The sequence below is a fragment of the Acipenser ruthenus genome, chromosome 47 (assembly GCF_902713425.1).
Source record: "Acipenser ruthenus chromosome 47, fAciRut3.2 maternal haplotype, whole genome shotgun sequence".
Lineage (NCBI taxonomy): Eukaryota > Metazoa > Chordata > Actinopteri > Acipenseriformes > Acipenseridae > Acipenser > Acipenser ruthenus.
This window is the reverse complement of record NC_081235.1, coordinates 4799707-4816622: the sequence shown is the minus strand read 5'-3', so window position 1 is coordinate 4816622 and position 16916 is coordinate 4799707. Positions and strand designations below refer to the sequence as shown.

Genomic DNA, 16916 nt, shown 5'->3' with positions numbered 1-16916 from the left:
ACATAATCCCTACACATGTACCCTGTCTTGCTCTACGACTTTGCCATGCTTTACCATATTTAATGATATGTTCTTCCACCTTTTAATCCAAGCTTGATTAACCACGGTATAGGTAACAAGCTCAGGTGTTTCTTATTAAACTCATAGTAAAACCAGGAATGGATCAAACCGCTATGCAATGGGAGTCTTATTTCCATCCCTATGCTATCCAGTAGACTGAGTAGAGGCTTGGCATCTCCTCCAGTCCTCCTTAAGAGCGCTGCAGTTTGATTGGAGCGTTGCCCCGGGCAGTGGGCGGGGCTCCGGCTCCGGCTTCGGGATCATGTGAGCTTCCACATGCAGCCAAAGCCAGCCTAAAAGTAGGTTAGCAGAGAAACAAGGCAATCGATGCAGAGAGGCGGAGAGCCAGCAACGACATCACCAAACTCTCTTATCACCTCTTCTGCACTCAGTTACGCAGCAAGGGGAAAAATAATACACAACCGAAACAAGCATACAAGACCAAAACCTACTAGAAAGATTTATAAACCGAGAGCGCCTTTTTTTAAAAAAAAGAAAAATATTTTTAACACAGCTTTTTGGGGCTTAAAAAAAAAAAAAGAAAATCGACATCTGGTTCTTTTCTCTTTGGAGTTACATGACTGTGGAAGTATAAACAGCAAATATGAGAGGTAAGTTACAGAAATATACATAGATGGCTCTGTTTTATGAATTCCAGCCAAGATATACAAAAATAAATGCTTTAGGGGCTTAATTCTATGCAGCTGTTTGGTGCTGTGCCATGCAAAAAGAAAAAATATGCATATTTCAAAAAGTTAAATATGACAGGAGGGTTTTTTTTCTTCATTTTGTTCTGTGCCTGACAGTCTGCTTGGAATTACAGTTGTGTAATTCACAGCGCTGTCCTGTCAGTCACGCTGTCATTTATTACACGGCTATGAAAAAGTTTTTAAAAGTCATTTTTTGGTGCAAGTACACGACTGCCCTGTGTTGAACGATTTGTTTTTCAGTGAAAAAGAAATGTTATGTGAGTTTTTATTTCACAAAGTGTCAAAGCAATTGCTTTTTAACTGGATTTGCTTGTGTTTTTTTCTGTGTTTGTTTTAGCGTGTGTTTAAGCTATCGGTGTCGTCTTTGTCCTTGCTTTAGTATCTTTCTGCGTACTAATTATTTCTGCTGGTTTAATAGCTGTCGTTAAATGAAAACTGAACGTGTTTGAGAAGCCTATGCGTTTAAAGGATTATAACATTTTCATTTTTATGACGGCTTTCTGTGTTATGTAAGAAAGGGATAAATACTAAAAAAAGGTACTGGCTATGATAAGTCACAATCATAATATGAATCTTAATAATAATACAATAACAACAGAACCCGCATTATAATATATATTTAATTTTTGGGTTATAAATATATCTGTGTATTTCATTGCTGACACAATTTGAGGAATCATCCTCAGTTTTATAAAAGTGTTTTATTTTTTTGGCGTGCATGGCCACACCAATCCGGTTGCAAGTTTTGCACAGATTGCTTTTCGGTTTGATCTTGCCGGTGATTGTGTAATAATTTCGTGTAGCGGTTTTAGTGTTGACTGGCTGTTGTTGGTGTTGCTGTTACCAGCGTGCTGGAGAATAAGCCAGCCCCACTGACCCAATTCTGTCACTGTGGCTTATCCACCTGAGCTAGGGGGCTGGGCTTCAGGCGACATGTGTACCTCCATGTGTAGCAGAGACTGTCACAGCACTCCTGCTGGCGGAGACGGGAATAGCACCGCGCTGGGACAGGAGACGGGAGGCAGGGAGGGGGACAAGGGGCTGCTATGGAACAAGCAGAGAGAGGCAATTATCCCTAAAAGTATGCCTTGATAAAAGGAAAGCATGGTAAAGTGCAGTCTGCAGTCTGTGCAAATTTACCCTGTTAAACGTATATAAGGATACATATTGCGTTGGTGATTCAGGGGTCAGCATTTGTTTAACTACAGCAGAGGTATAAAATGAAAGGCATCATTTGCATTTTATTGGGTGAATGGAGCATTACATGCAAATGTACCTATTTCTGTAAACTAGTATCCCCACCTGTAGACAAGTAAGGCAAAATTAATAACCCAGTTGTGTGGGTATTTCAACGACCAAGAAACCAGTAAATGTGGTTTGAAGTCCCTACTGCTGTTCACCTGCAAACCAGTGGAGTTGCTGGGAAGTCCAGCAAGAAATTCCAGCTTTCTCTAATAAAAGTTTCACATCGTAAAAGCACAGCAAAGTGTGAAAGTAGGTAAAGCACAGGGAGCCGATGAAGGGGGTTTGAGAACGCTGCGGTCACGTCAGGATTAGGACCCCCGCGGCCTGGTGGAAGGGTTGCCATGGTGACGAGACACTCACCGAAGTGGAAGATATTCTAGTGACATTAACCCTTCGGATCTCGTGGGGGGGCGGGGGGCGGGGGGCGGGGGGCGGGGGGGGGGGGGGGGGGGGCGGGGGGGGGCGCCCATTTTGCAGAACCGACGGCGGATCTGTTTTTATGATAGCAGCACAATCAACACGCGACGTGTGAAAACGACTCGGGGGCGCTCATGCACAAGCTGTCCAGGAATCTAGACTGACCTGCATTCTTGTTTTTAAGCTGTCCGTTTCAAATTGTATAAGTAGGAAAGCGCCCTGTTAAATCAGTCTGCATGTTCATTCAAATGAAAGGACTGTAGCAGGCTGTGTGAATGAACTGCATCCATTTGTGAGAATTCCACACTTACTCAGCACTCTGCTTGAGAATTCCACACTTACTCAGCATTCCACACTTACTCAGCACTCTGCTTGAGAATTCCACACTTACTCAGCATTCCACACTTACTCAGCACTCTGCTTGAAAATTCCACACTTACTCAGCATTCCACACTTACTCAGCACTCTGCTTGAGAATTCCACACTTACTCAGCATTCCACACTTACTCAGCACTCTGCTTGAAAATTCCACACTTACTCAGCATTCCACACTTACTCAGCACTCTGCTTGAGAATTCCACACTTACTCAGCATTCCCAGCTACTCGTTGTTCAGTGGACTCTTGTTGCTCTCGATAGCTGCTGTTTTTTGGTACTTCTGCACCTGACTCCGGGTTTGTTTTAGCTGGTACCCCTGGTTAGGGTTTAAATCATACAAAACGTAGCGGTGCCAAGCTGTGACTGATTAAAGCTCATGTGCTTGATTAGCCACAGCGTATAGGTAACAAGCTCAGGTGTGTCTTAGTAAAACCAGAAATGAATCAAACTGCTATGCAGTGGGAGTCCTATTTCCATCCCTGTATAGTCATAGTAAAGTAAACTGCAAATCGCACAGTATAGTGCTCTGTGCAAAGACACCATGTTAACCCTGGTGTATGGGAGAGCTTCTGTATTCCGTGACACTGTTAGAAACACAGAGTCCTACGATTTCACAGTCCTCTGCAGGGAAGCAGGCAGTCGGCCAGGGCTTAGCATTGGCATCAGCAGCTTTGCAATCTGGATGCTCACTTCACTGGCCCGCAAATTTACTGCCTTTAAAGAAACAAAACTGATCTGCTTGTTTCTGCCCGAGACAAGCTTGCTATTCGTATAATTGAGGAGCTGCCCAGCCCTTGGTATGAATGGGTGTTAATATAAGCGCTGTGTAACTGATGCATTGGGGGCTGTTCTGCACAGTACTTTTGAACCTTGATTTGGATGTGTATCACTCTCTTCACACTCTGTTCATTTAGGATGTGCTTGATGGGAGGAAAAAGGCAGGCGAACCTGCCCACGCCATGGGAAATAAACAATTCACTCTCTCAAGAAGAAAAAAAACAGACCCCAGCCCTTCCTATAAGAAGACTACAGCTAACGAGTAAAAGTTATGTGCTCAAATACACCTGATTAAACTCACAATTTAAAAAAATGTATAAGAACTATTAAACAGAATTGAGTACAAAGTTTTTTCCCAGTGCAATTCAAGAGCTGAAAATCAGAACTCCCAAGTGTATGGCATATGAAGGTTAAATATACAGCAGTGTGTTGCATAATGCAATGCTACAGCTAACCTTTGAGCCGCGCTAAACAAACCAGGCTGTGTGCTGAGTGAGCGACAGTGTGCCTAACTCTGCACCAGAAACAGCAGACCAGCAGGGCAAATTCCACATGCACTGTGAACATTAACCCAGCCGTCATGGCCATTGCATGTATTATTAGTTTATTTGGCAGACACCTTTATCCAAGGCGACTTACAGGTGTTGCAGGGCAGTACAGGGTTACAATGCAAAAACAATATTTAAATACAGTCTAGCATCTACAACGACATACTAGTATCTACACAGTCAGAGTGCAAGGATAGGGCATTATCTGAGAATCCAGTGACATGGTGCTCAGGTCAGGCAAGCCCAGTCTTTTGAAGGAAAACATTCTGTCGAATTCAGCCACAGACAGCTATTCCCTTGTGCCAGATTACTGATTGACAGTCAGTTTCATTTTAATAAATGGAAAGGGAAGATGAAACACAAAATAATTTCAAAGGCTTTCGCCGTGCACTCCACAGACACGCCTAGCAGAGGTTTTCTCTTTCTATATAGAGTAGACTTCTCGCTAATCCAAACCCCGCTAGTCCAAAATGACACAGCGTGATCCAAACCAGCGGTGGGGTTCTCAGCCAATCGATTCACCCGAATAGTAAATAAACAGGGCCTGTGAACCAATGGGAGGGGAGCAGTGAGTGCAGGCGGGGCGGGTGCTGCTTTGCTAAGGTGATGTCATAATCAGGTGTTTCTTTGTGTAGGAAGTGTCCAGCCCAAAGTGTCAGCTGTGATACTGGATTTATACTCTGTAGGGTGTCCACAAATACTAAGCATAGGACACTAAAGCAATGTGTGTGATACCGGACAGTGTATTTTATATATGGATATAGCATGGTACTGAGAATTCAAAAAACAGCAAGCAGCTCTCTATGCAAGGAGAGTCAGGATCCAACAGGATGCTCAATCATCACTAGAAATACTTAACGAGGACAATTGATAAACTGATTATTACAAGAAACCCGTCATGCAAAACTAGCAACCTTGTATGTAGTAACCAAAAATGTAGGAAAATAAAAAAATCTGTAGGAGAGACAGGTATTATATAATAGAGTGCAGAATCACCTCTCAAATAGGACAAATACAAAAAGAAAATGAACCAGCAGTTCAACACAGAACATGAATGACCATTACCAGGGCATCAAAGGACTATAAGAAGTACCTCCACTGTTTGTTTCAAGCACGCTTTCCCTTGACAAAGGCATGTTAAACACACTGAAACGTTGAGAAGTTGGCACTTTTGAGCAATTTGGCCAAGCTCCATTTCCTAATGTGTGTAATAGAGCCCGGGTAACGTCAGTGTGCCGGTGACTCACACAGGCCTGGAGGTGAGAAGTGTCTGTGAAAACCCAATTACCTTCAGCAGTTCCGCCACAGCCTTTAATTCCATATCGCATGGAAAATTAAAATGTTTTTCTGAGAACGCCTTCCCCTATTCTAATGTAATAAGGTGCTGTTCTTGTCGGGGTTGAAACGGCGTTGCTGAGGTTTAATGTCGCACCTCATCCTGTAGTTTCTAAAAAATAAATAAATAAAAAAAATTAAAAATTAAAGACCACTTGGCATTTCGTTTGCGTTTAAGAGTACGTACATGGCTTTTAAAGCAGTTTCAATGTTATTCATTTGGGAAGCATGTTGACAGTCTGGTTTGGTTACATGTGCCACGGTTTGTTCTAGGTGTGGGGGACCACATTCCCGTATTGAAACCTGTTTGTCAGCAAACCATGAACCCAACAGCTGTTTTTTTTTCCAGAATAAATGAAGTGTCTGTCTCACTGAGTACGTACAAGAATAACATCATACAATCATGTAAAACCAATTCAACAAACAAGGGCTGCCAAGGCTGCAGATATTAATAGGAGGCAGCGTGTGGGATTGAGCGTCACGCAGCACTGTGCTGAATGAGGACGAGCTGCACAAAGCTATCCACAAACCTGGGGCAGGGGACTGGTGAAAGCAACCAGGATAATGTGAAAATGAAAAAGCCTCCTCGATGAAGAGAGTCTGAGGACGGTTGCTACGTTTGCAACCCTGTTCTGTGGGTTTTTAATTAATTCTGCAAAGAAAAAAAAAAAGATTGTAAAAATGCACAAAAACATTTTTTTTTTCAAACTGCCCCGAGCTTCTAAGAGCTTGCTTTGATGTTTTTTTTAGTTTTTTTTTTAAATATAATGTTGAGCATTGAATGAAACCACAGAACCTATATTTAGTCAAGTGCTTGATCAAGTACAAGGATACACAGAACAAGAATCGTGCACCCTGTCACCCCGCTGTCTCTTCGGTCTCCCAGAGATTTGTGTAAATACAACAAGCATTGAGAGACCCAGCAACTTCTTCATACCCGCTGGTCCTGAGAGCGCTTTTCAAACCAGATCTCATTTTAGAAGCCGTGTTGCATTCATTCAAGTGCAGTGACAGGAGGACAGGGCTAACTGCTCTGTTCCGAACGACGCTGCGTTGCTCAGCAGGAAATTCAGAGAGCAGCTGTTAAATGTAGATTTAAAACAAGGGGTTAAAGTGAAGTGGCCGTTTCTTTCATGAGGGTGGCTTGGGGGCTATTCATCTGACCTCAGTCGTGGAGTAACTTGTCCTCTATGAATATTCATGGTGAATCCTCTATGTAGAGAGAGAGAGGCATGCTCAGGCAGCACTGCAAGCACTCCAGGGTCGTGGAGTATTCCTTTCTGTATAACCAGTACAGTGTATGGATAAGAAAGCATGATCTTGAACTGCACAATCCAGAGACTTGCTTTCCTTAAATCAGATTCGGACTTGAAAAGCGCGATTTGCCCCAGTCGGTGTGGAGCTGGATTGGTATAAATGCAAGACAAGATGCAATTAAAAAAATAAACATAGGCAATGCATTTCACTTAAATGCAACTGTTGTATACCGTGGAAAAAGCTTAGCTTGTAAAGCAAAGTGCAGCGGCTAGCATGGTAAAGCAGTGAAGCATGGCACAGACATACAGAGGTATGGTAAAGCTTGGTAAAGGCATGCTGTATATTGTGGACATGTACCATGTCAGTCTTTCACAAGGGTGTAACCAGAAGGCTTTGTTATAGTTCTAATACAGCATGTACAGACATTATTTTCCATGGCAGCGACTTGCCCTGATGACTCACAGTTGACGTCAGAAGAGTTTTTGTAGTCATGCATTCAAGCCAGAGAAACGACAGAGCTGCAAATGAGATACATTACAGCACTGCTGGGTCATGCACATGACTTGTGCATTTTGCATTGATACATGTGGGTTGAATCGAAGCACCATTGTACATACTGTATGCATAAGAACCCTTGTAAAGGTTTGCCGCAGTAAATGCGCACAACAGTGTTTTCCCATTTACCACGTCATATGCTTTATTACATGCTGCTGTGCTTTTACTAGGGGAAACTTTTATTAGGGGCAGCTAGGAGGCTTGTTCACTTATTGTCACACTTACATGAACTGGTTCTTTCCCCACCGTGGTAGTGCGCTGTACAGAACCTCTTGTTTTTTGTGATCCTGTGCTGGGATTAATGGATGTCTTCTTTCTCTCCTCTCGGTTTGCTTCCCAGCTCAAATCGAAGTGATACCGTGTAAAATCTGCGGGGACAAGTCCTCAGGGATACATTATGGCGTCATCACCTGCGAGGGCTGCAAGGTGAGCGTGGGCCACAAGGGGGCAGCGTCATACCACACAGCATCTTTAATGACAGCCGAGAGGCAGCTTAGTCCCCTCTTTTAAAAGGATTCCCATAGCATAACCAAGGGGAAAGCATGCAGGCAAGCCATGCATAAATTGCTGTGGTCATTTTATTTTTTTAGAAGGGATTTCCTATAAGAAAACAGCAGTTTCGTTTTGAATCCGAGTATCCAGAAAGCTCACACATGTGTCTTACATTCTCTGCTAAATAATTGCAGTAGTAAAATGGGACAAGAGCTGGATCAAGCAGTGTCTTGAATTTCATCAGCAGGCTGGATTCTCAAAGCTACATACCAAGTCATTAGCGCACTTTTTTTTTTGAATGAACACAAAAAGCAAACTTAACGCTCTGTTCAAACCCCTGAATTAAACGACTTTTATTTCTGGTCTGGTGACTTTATTGGGTGCGTTTCTCCTTTCTGATACAAGAAACTGAAACAGGTGCCAGTGACGATGGGGATAGCTGTGAGAATCTGGCGCTGTGTGTTTTGCGTGCTGTTATTTTACCCGGCTGCCTTGTTTTGTGGTTCCAGGGTTTTTTCCGACGCAGTCAGCAAAACAACGCCCTGTACTCCTGCTCTCGCCAGCGCAACTGCCTGATCGACCGGACCAACCGAAACCGCTGCCAGCACTGCCGCCTGCAGAAGTGCCTGTCCCTGGGCATGTCACGGGACGGTGAGTCCCAGGGGAGGACACCAGACTCCCACTGCATAGCGCTTGATCCGTTCCTGGATTTACTAATAAGACGCACAAACTGGTTCATTAAAATCGCAAGAAACAATTTAGGGGGCAGCGAACAAAACAAAAACATTCCGTTTTTTTCTAGCTCCGTGGTCTTGGAAATAAACTTCAAGACGAACTGACACCTACTGTCTTGAGACCTTTAAAGGAGTTCAAACAAACAAAACAAAAAAATTAAATAAAAATGGACATCTATATGAAATGTGTTTTTGTTTTGGCCGCTACTCTCTTGTATTGACTTTCTTGATCGGATCTCCCTTGGAAAAAGAGAATATAATCTTAATCCTGATTAAATAAAGGTTGCATGCATGCATGTATGTATGTAGGCATGTATACATGCATGCATGTATGATGTATGGACGGTCCCGGAGTGTGACCGGCGCCCCTCCTTGTCTCCCCGAACAGCGGTGAAGTTCGGTCGCATGTCCAAGAAACAGCGGGACAGCCTGTACGCGGAGGTCCAGAAGCACCAGCAGAGCCAGGAGCAGGCGGCCCCCAAGGAGGAGCCCGAGAGCCACAGCCACTACAGCAACAGCTCCAGCGCGGGGCTGAGCGACCTCGATGACATCAGCGCCCTGCCGGACGGGCTGCTCTTCGACCTCCCCCTGACCCCCGAGGGGGCCGGCTACTACAGCGCGGAGCTGCCGGCCTCGGCACAGTCCTCCCCGGAGCAGTGCAGCGTGGAGCTCTCGGACGCCAGGCTCATCAAGCAGGAGTACGAGCCCAGCCTCTTGTCTCCCCTGCCAGAGGGCACCTCCGTGCTGGAGATCGGTGAGCGCTCGCATGCACGCAACAGGGGTGGAAGTGAGGCTCATAGCTGTTTGATCCATTTACTGTGGGTTTTTTGTTACCTGTTCACTGTGGCTAATCAAGCTGCTATTAAAACCTGGAATGGGTGAAACTGCTATGCTACAGGAGTCTTATTTCCATCTCTGCACAAGCACACACACACACACACGAGAACATCAGTGCTCGTCCGGTTCCTAGCAGCTGATAAATGATACAAATTTGTCTGCTCTTGAAGGATCCCAAGTCTGTGCTCCCACTTGCACACACTCACTCACTCAGACTATCACAGGAAGGTATAGCTAGTGTTATACAGACCTTGCATTTACTGTGAGCTCTACCATGAAAGCTGATATCTCCACATTACATTCAGAGTGATAAAAAAGCAGCTCACAAACCTGACTTTTTTCCAGAAGGGTTAATCTTGTGGTTCATGTTGGCGTTACTATGTGCGCAGAAACCCCTGGGTGAAGCTTTGTGTGGCACTGGCATATCCCAGCAATCAGCCACGGGGAGTCTTTTCAGAAGCATTCCGAGTTGGAATAGTTAGCAAGCAAATAAACCAAGCAGAAATAAACTATAGGGAATCACAGAGTACGCACACACACAACCATCAAACAGATGAGAAATTAAAAACAAGCAGATTACCTAACACTTACCCCTTTGCATTAAGCTGATCAATGACAGTGATGAAGAGCTGCTTGGAGCTCCGGGCCCCGGTTCCCATGCAGCCTTTGTGCTGTCCGCTCTCCCAGCAGAGCACTCACAGGAAAGGTCATCTGTAATTACCGCGGCTGGGAGCTGGCAGCGACAGGGGAAGGCTGGGATTTAATTGCAGGGGGTGCTGGTGGAATCCAAATTGGTTATAAAACGCAGTTGAAGTGCTGTCGATTCACAGAGAGGTTTCGGGGTAAATTGCATGAAAGGAAAGCTCTGAGTGGATTGCCCTGGAAAGCCCGTACAGCCACGAGAGAGAGGCTACACTGGGATTAGCTGCGATCAGCCAACAGCACCCTGAGTGACGGGGCTTCTAACCCAGCGATCAGCACTGCTTAACCTTCTCTTAAAACCTTTCTTGTGTTCTTTTGCTTAGCTGTTTGGATCAATTGAATAGACTGAGAGCTTTTAGAAGGGTCTGCACTGTAGCGAGCAGGTTTCTGACCGTCTCTCTTCTCTCTGTCTCAGAGCGGGTCTCGCAGAACATTGTCAAGTCTCACTTGGAGACGTGTCGGTACACAGCGGAGGAGCTGAAGAGACTCACCTGGACTCTGTACACACAAGAGGAGATCCGGACCCTGCAGAGCAAGGTAACCCCCCCATGACCCCTACCCTCCACCCCCCCCCCCCCCCTCCCAGGACCCGTACCCCCCCCATAATTATCAGCAGGATTCTACAGGGTCTAGTCACTTCAGTAGGTGTGTTAGCAGGTATATTGCTGGCAGTGTCTAACCCCCACCTGTCTCCCCACCCCCTCAGTCCACGGAAGCTATGTGGCAGCATTGCGCTCACCAGCTCACTAATGCCATCCAGTACGTCGTGGAGTTTGCCAAGCGCATCACCGGCTTCATGGAGCTCTGCCAGAACGACCAGATCATTCTGCTCAAAGCGGGTCAGTATCACAGCCAGCAGCGCTGCAGTCAAATAGGGAACAGTTTTGTGTGACAGTAGCATTCCGCATTCCCAAACTCACTCACAGTATGACACATTAGCTGGCTTAAACACCTGATATCTGATGGTAACCACCACTGACTCACAGTGCAAGACATGCCCAATGCCACCCGTAGCATTTTAAATCCGTTAGTACTTATTACATTTTTACAAGTCGTTGGCCAAATCGATTTTGCTATCTTGTGCCGAGTTTGTGTGGCACTTAAGTTAGGAATTGCATCTTATAAATAATACAAATAATAATAAATGAAACTGATTGATCAGCCTGAATGTTCGTTTGAAAACCTGTTTGAAATACCAAAGCAATGCTCGCTCTAACGTTTGGCCTTCTTGTCTTTTTGTCTCCCCTCCTCCTCCCTACATATCTTCTCAATATGTTCTGTTTAAAAATGTCCAAAACATGGATTTCAATGAAAACGTTTCAAATCCTTTTTTTTTGTGTTGCTTGTTTTGGAATTCAATTTGTTTTTCGTGTCTGTCCCGGGATGGTGGAGCCCTCCTCTCCTCTCCTCTCCTCTCCTCTCCTCTCCTCTCTTCTCTCCTCTCCTCTCCTCTCTTCTCCCCTCTCCTCTCCTCTCCTCTCCTCTCTTCTCCTCTCCTATCCTCTCCCTCTCCTCCCCTCTCCTCCCCTCTCCTCTCCTCTCTTCTCCTCTCCTCTCCTCCCCTCTCCTCTCCTCTCCTATCCTCTCCCTCTCCCCTCTCTCTCCTCTCCCCTCTCTCCCCTCTCCTCCCCTCTCCTCTCCTCTCCTATCCTCTCCCTCTCCTCTCCTCCCCTCTCCTCTCCTCTCTTCTCCTCTCTTCTCCTCTCTTCTCCTCTCCTCTCCTCTCTTCTCCTCTCCTATCCTCTCCCTCTCCTCTCCTCTCCTCTCCTCTCCTCTCTTCTCCCCTCTCCTCTCCTCTCTTCTCCTCTCCTATCCTCTCCCTCTCCTCTCCTCTCCTCTCCTCTCTTCTCCCCTCCCCTCTCCTCTCCTCTCCTCTCCTCTCTTCTCCCCTCTCCTCTCCTCTCCTCTCTTCTCCTCTCCTATCCTCTCCCTCTCCTCCCCTCTCCTCTCCTCTCCTCCCCTCTCCTCTCCTCTCCTCTCTTCCCCTCCCCTCCCCTCTCCTCTCCTCTCCTCCCCTCCCCTCCCCTCTCCTCTCCTCTCCTCTCCTCTCCCTCTCCTCTCTTCTCCTCTCCTCTCTTCTCCTCTCCTATCCTCTCCCTCTCCTCTCCTCCCCTCTCCTCTCCTCTCCTCTCCTCCCCTCTCCTCTCCTCTCCTCTCCTATCCTCTCTTCTCCTCTCCTCTCCTCCCCTCTCCTCTCCTCTCCTCTCCTCCCCTCTCCTCTCCTCCCCTCTCCTCTCCTCCCCTCCCCTCCCCTCTCCTCTCCTCTCCTCTCCTCCCCTCTCCTCTCCTCTCCTCTCCTCTCGCTCAGGGTGCCTGGAGGTGCTGCTGATTCGTTCGTGCCGCGCCTTCAACCCCGTCAACAACACGCTGCTCTTCGACAGCAAGTTCGCAGGGACTCCGGTCTTCAAATCCCTCGGTGAGAGAGAGGGAGAGCACGAGTGAATTAGAGTGAAAGTGTGAGTGAGCTGGAGAATGAGAGTGAGAGAAGCGAGTTGGAGAGCGAGTCACAGAGTGAGAGAGTTAGGAAAAGTGTGAGCGAGGGAAGAAAGTGGGTGAGTGAGAGAATGAAAGAGCGAGCGACAGCGAGTGAAGCGGTCGGCCATCGATTGACACTCCTCCTCTTGCACGCACAGGCTGTGATGACCTCATCAACGCCGTGTTCGAGCTGGCGAAGGGGCTGAGCCGCCTGCAGCTGACGGAGGAGGAGATGGCTCTCTTCAGCGCCGCTGTGCTGCTGTCACCGGGTGAGTTCACGCTGCACACCCCCTCCCCACCCTCACCCTGGCGCTACCCCCGCTCACTAACTCCCTCTCCCCCTCCCTCCCCTCCAGACCGGCCCTGGCTGACGGACACTCAGAAGGTGCAGAGGCTGCAGGAGCGTGTCTACCTGGCCCTGCAGAGCTGCCTGCAGAGGAGCCCCACCAGCAAGGAGAAACTCACCAAGGTACCCGCAACCCGTCCGTCTGTCTGTCTGTCTGTCTGCGAGGGTGGAGAAGTGGGATAGCAGCCTCTTTAATATACAGTAGTCACTGAAACACTGAAAACATAGCGAAGGAAGACAGGAAAATATAGCATTTGAAAAAATACACTGTCAAATGAAACAGCACTGTGTGTATGGCAGAGTTGGAGCACTTTTGCAGACCGAGACCCTAACCCCCCTCTCTCTCCCTCGGTCACCCAGATGGTCTCCAAGCTGCCTCTGATGAAGTCAATCTGTAACCTGCACATGGACAAGCTGGAGTTCTTCAGCCTCGTGCACCCCGACACGGCCTACAGCTTCCCCCCCTTGTACCGCGAGGTCTTCGGCAGCGAGGTGCAGTACCCCGATTCCAGCGAGCGCTAAGCCAGGGGGTCCCCCAGGAAAATCCACTGACGCAGCGTTTCCCCCGGCCCCGAACCCCAACACAGAAAGCACTTGAGTGACTGAATGTACCACTCCTTGGACAATCCACCAAGGACCTACCCAACCGACAAGCTGCTCCAGCCCAGAGAATGTGTAGAACAGTGCACTTGAGAGACAGCGGAGGGGAGAGCCAAGCTGAGCTGTAGCTCAACCCTTCTAAGAGTTTTCTTAAGGAACAAACAAAAGGGACCAAGGAAACGAAGAGGGCAACCCCAGATGGAGCAATCCCCCATCTCCCCAGCCTGCCTCCATCCTCCTTCCCCACAACGCACACTCACACTCAACCCAGACACCGCTTTTCCTTGCACACCCACACGGGATAGAATTAGGGAGACTTTTAAACATGCTTTTTAAATTTTATATATAAATAGTATATATGTTCTGGTAAGGCCAGGCCTGATAGCCACCAGTTGTCTGACTTTTCAAGACGGGAATGGTGGTGGTGGGGGGGGGCGTTGCCCCCTCAGATTGCCGTGTGGGCTACCTGACAAAACTCCCAATATTGAGATATTGACAGTGCTGTACAATACTGACCCTCCTTCTAGTTAGAAAGCTCAGCCCGGTCTGGCATTGCGTAGCCATGGTAACGATCCGGTCTCTAGCAAAAGAGTAAAGAAAGTGTGCCACCTGCTGGACTTTTAAAATATATATTTGAAATGAAAAAAAATCAGAAAGTTGTCCCCACTGTTGGAGGGAGTCTCTCAGTGTGGTCCAAGCAGGACAGCTCAGACTGCCACCTCCAGGCTTGTACCCGGGCCTCTGAAAATTAAATAAATACATAAATAAATAATAACTTGTTTTGTTCGAAGCTCTCTCTGTAAATAGAAAGGTCAGTATTGTCGTCTTTTTTTGTACATTGGTGCTGACCGACAATACTGCTGTTTCCATTTGACTTGTCCGCAAACATGAAGGGACAGGAGATGCATTCAAGCCATGATTTACTAAATGAACTTATTAGCGATCTACCTTTGAATGGGACACAATGCCACACGTGAGGGCAGGACCATACAGAGGGATGCAGATTGCACTACAACACCCTACACTATTTTGCAGTATTTGATACAGATATTTGACAAAAGCAATAGTATAGGTTGTAAAAATCTTGTCGTGGGCTTGTGCAATACTCAGGAGTGCGCTATCTAGTGACGGGAGTGTGGCACTGCGGGCGGGCGGGCGGGCAGGCAGGCTATACAAGGGTACACTATCAGTTTATCTGGGCAGTCGTCACCGGGCATGGAATACATTCTGTATTAAAAAAAAAGACAGATCACTAGCCCCCTCTAGTGGAATGATTAGGGATTGCCAAAACAAAAACTCCTGAAAATGGGTTAACATCATAAAAAATGATGTTTAATACAGTATTTGTTACTTTTGTAGGATCTGGATTGAAGTTTATTTAGTAATCAAGGACATGGTTGGGACAAAGACCTGGACTGGAAGGTCCAAGGTTTATTTGCTAGTCTATCTGCTTGTACCACATGGTTTGTCAGTGATCTCTGCTTTGATTCCTGCTCACGCTGGTGAACACTCAGGGTGAGAGCTGAACTCTGCCAGCGTTGGGAGAAGCGTGTCGTTAGCGGAGTCTTGCTCAGAGTAGCATTCTGAAAACCTGCATCACGGTGTGCAATAGATGTTCTTGTGAATGTTGCGAGGAGAAAAGAACTCTAAAAAGCTATACACAGATATATGTTATTTTTTTTGTCTGTAAATGTAAAAAAGCTAATAAGCGTATATGAAAGTTTAAAAAAAATGTTGATGGATGTTATTTTTAGAATGCTAGCCTTCGTTTCAATGTGTTTTCTTTTCCCAATGTTTTTTTTTTTGTCTTGTAAAATTGTAATTCTATTTTTTTAAAAAGAACAAAAAAATGATTCTATGATGATGCTGAAGTTGACCAGACAGAAAATGGAAAGTGGATAAATAAAAATAAAAAATAAAACTAATCTGGATTTTTAATAAAACAAGAAAAATATGATATAATATATTATTATTATTATTATGGTTTAATGAGTTTAAAAACATGTGCATATTGTTGTATATTGAAAATACAGTATGTGGTTTTAAGAATGTAATAAAATAATTTTTTTTTATAGAAAATTGGGTATGAATAATGTGCTGTGATGGATTGTCGTGGGTCAGGAGTGTGCCATCTAGTGACCAGAGTGTGGCACTGCAGGCAGGCAGGCAGGCGGTCTGTACAATCTCCTTGAACAGGCAATGCCAGTCTGAAGGAGTCCTGGCTGTGTGTCACATGCATGTGTGTGTAAGAATGTTCTGTGCGTGTAAGTGTAACACGCCTGACAACAAAACTAACCTGAAGCTGCAGCATCCCCTTTCCGAATCCTAGTCTTGCGTGGACGCCAACACCCAGGCACATGAGCACAAGCATCCTTACAAGAGCTCACCAGAGTATTCTGGCACTTGTCCCATGCTTTTCCCATGGTTCTACTCTGCATTTACCACAGTTTACCCTGGTTTGCCATGTTTATTAATATACTTCACCATACCTCTCTGTGCATTACAATGCTTCCCTATGCGTTGCCATGCTGTCACTGTGCTTTGTTACACTTTGCTGTGCTTTTACTATGGGAAGCTTTTATAAGAGGCACCCAGTTAAGCTGAACTGAACCACACGGACCTGTTATAATGATCAGCCCAGCGACGGAGCTCTGACAAGACAATGAAGAAATGAATCAGAGAGCCCCAGAGGTATCAATATTGAGTATTGATTACTAGCTGCAGTTCTGTAATGACTGTCATGTTTCTCCTGGGTCATCGACTCTCAAACTCACTACAGCCAAATATTACTTATCAGCATTAAAACTCAAGACTCAGTTTAACAGCCCTTCTTAAAACTACACAGGCATATTTTTTTTTTTTTTTGTAAGCCAAGTTACTAGCCTACAGGGTGATTCATAATTCGCGCAACATGGCCGGGCATCGCAAAAACTGGGGTGCGCATGGAGGAGGAGGATATGCAAATGTGCCAGAGACGGATTGCCATCAAGTCCCAGACAAGGCTACCCTAGGGGGCGTTTTCTGAGATTGACCCCGCTGAAGGTTGTGTGTATGGGCAAGTGACTGACCTGACCTGTACCCTCACAATGCAAACCTCTCTGTCTCTGCAGGTCTCTCTCTCTCTCTGGTTTATTCAGACACCATGTTATGTTCTCTTTTTTTGGTGACCTCAGAAGAGGACTGATAAAAAAAAACACACCTAACTATCTCCTAGTCTTTATATGGGGACATATAGAAGACGCAAATGCATTTTTTAAAATGTATTTTATTGTAAAGAGTTGTGATGTGTTCCATCCGTCGCTTCATTGTGTCTATGTTTACTGTCATGCTGGTCGTGCGGTGTTGAGTTGAGAGGACACGTCTATTAGTGTTTTTTTAAGCATGACCCCTCCCATGTGTATGCTGCGTATACCACCCCCATCCTGTTCAAAGGCGCTGTATTAATATTT

The 16916-nt window shown here is 46.0% G+C and overlaps 1 protein-coding gene across 1 annotated transcript; it reads left to right on the top strand.

Moving 5' to 3' along the window:
• The first annotated feature begins 359 nt into the window (after window positions 1-359).
• LOC117428883 (nuclear receptor ROR-beta-like) lies at window positions 360-15546 on the top strand. Its single transcript, XM_034911968.2, has 10 exons — window positions 360-671; window positions 7622-7707; window positions 8283-8424; window positions 8896-9261; window positions 10462-10583; window positions 10753-10885; window positions 12355-12462; window positions 12680-12790; window positions 12878-12990; window positions 13228-15546. The coding sequence occupies exons 1-10, from the start codon at window positions 665-667 to the stop codon at window positions 13387-13389; spliced, it is 1350 nt and encodes a 449-aa protein (XP_034767859.2). The 5' UTR covers window positions 360-664; the 3' UTR covers window positions 13390-15546.
• Window positions 15547-16916: the final 1370 nt, after the last annotated feature.

Bases quoted from the DNA above. Each gene is read 5' to 3' on its own strand.
- LOC117428883 (XM_034911968.2), top strand. The intron at 7,708-8,282 runs GTGAGCGTGGGC...TTGTGGTTCCAG, and splicing joins TCACCTGCGAGGGCTGCAAG to GGTTTTTTCCGACGCAGTCA. The intron at 12,463-12,679 runs GTGAGAGAGAGG...TTGCACGCACAG, and splicing joins TCCGGTCTTCAAATCCCTCG to GCTGTGATGACCTCATCAAC.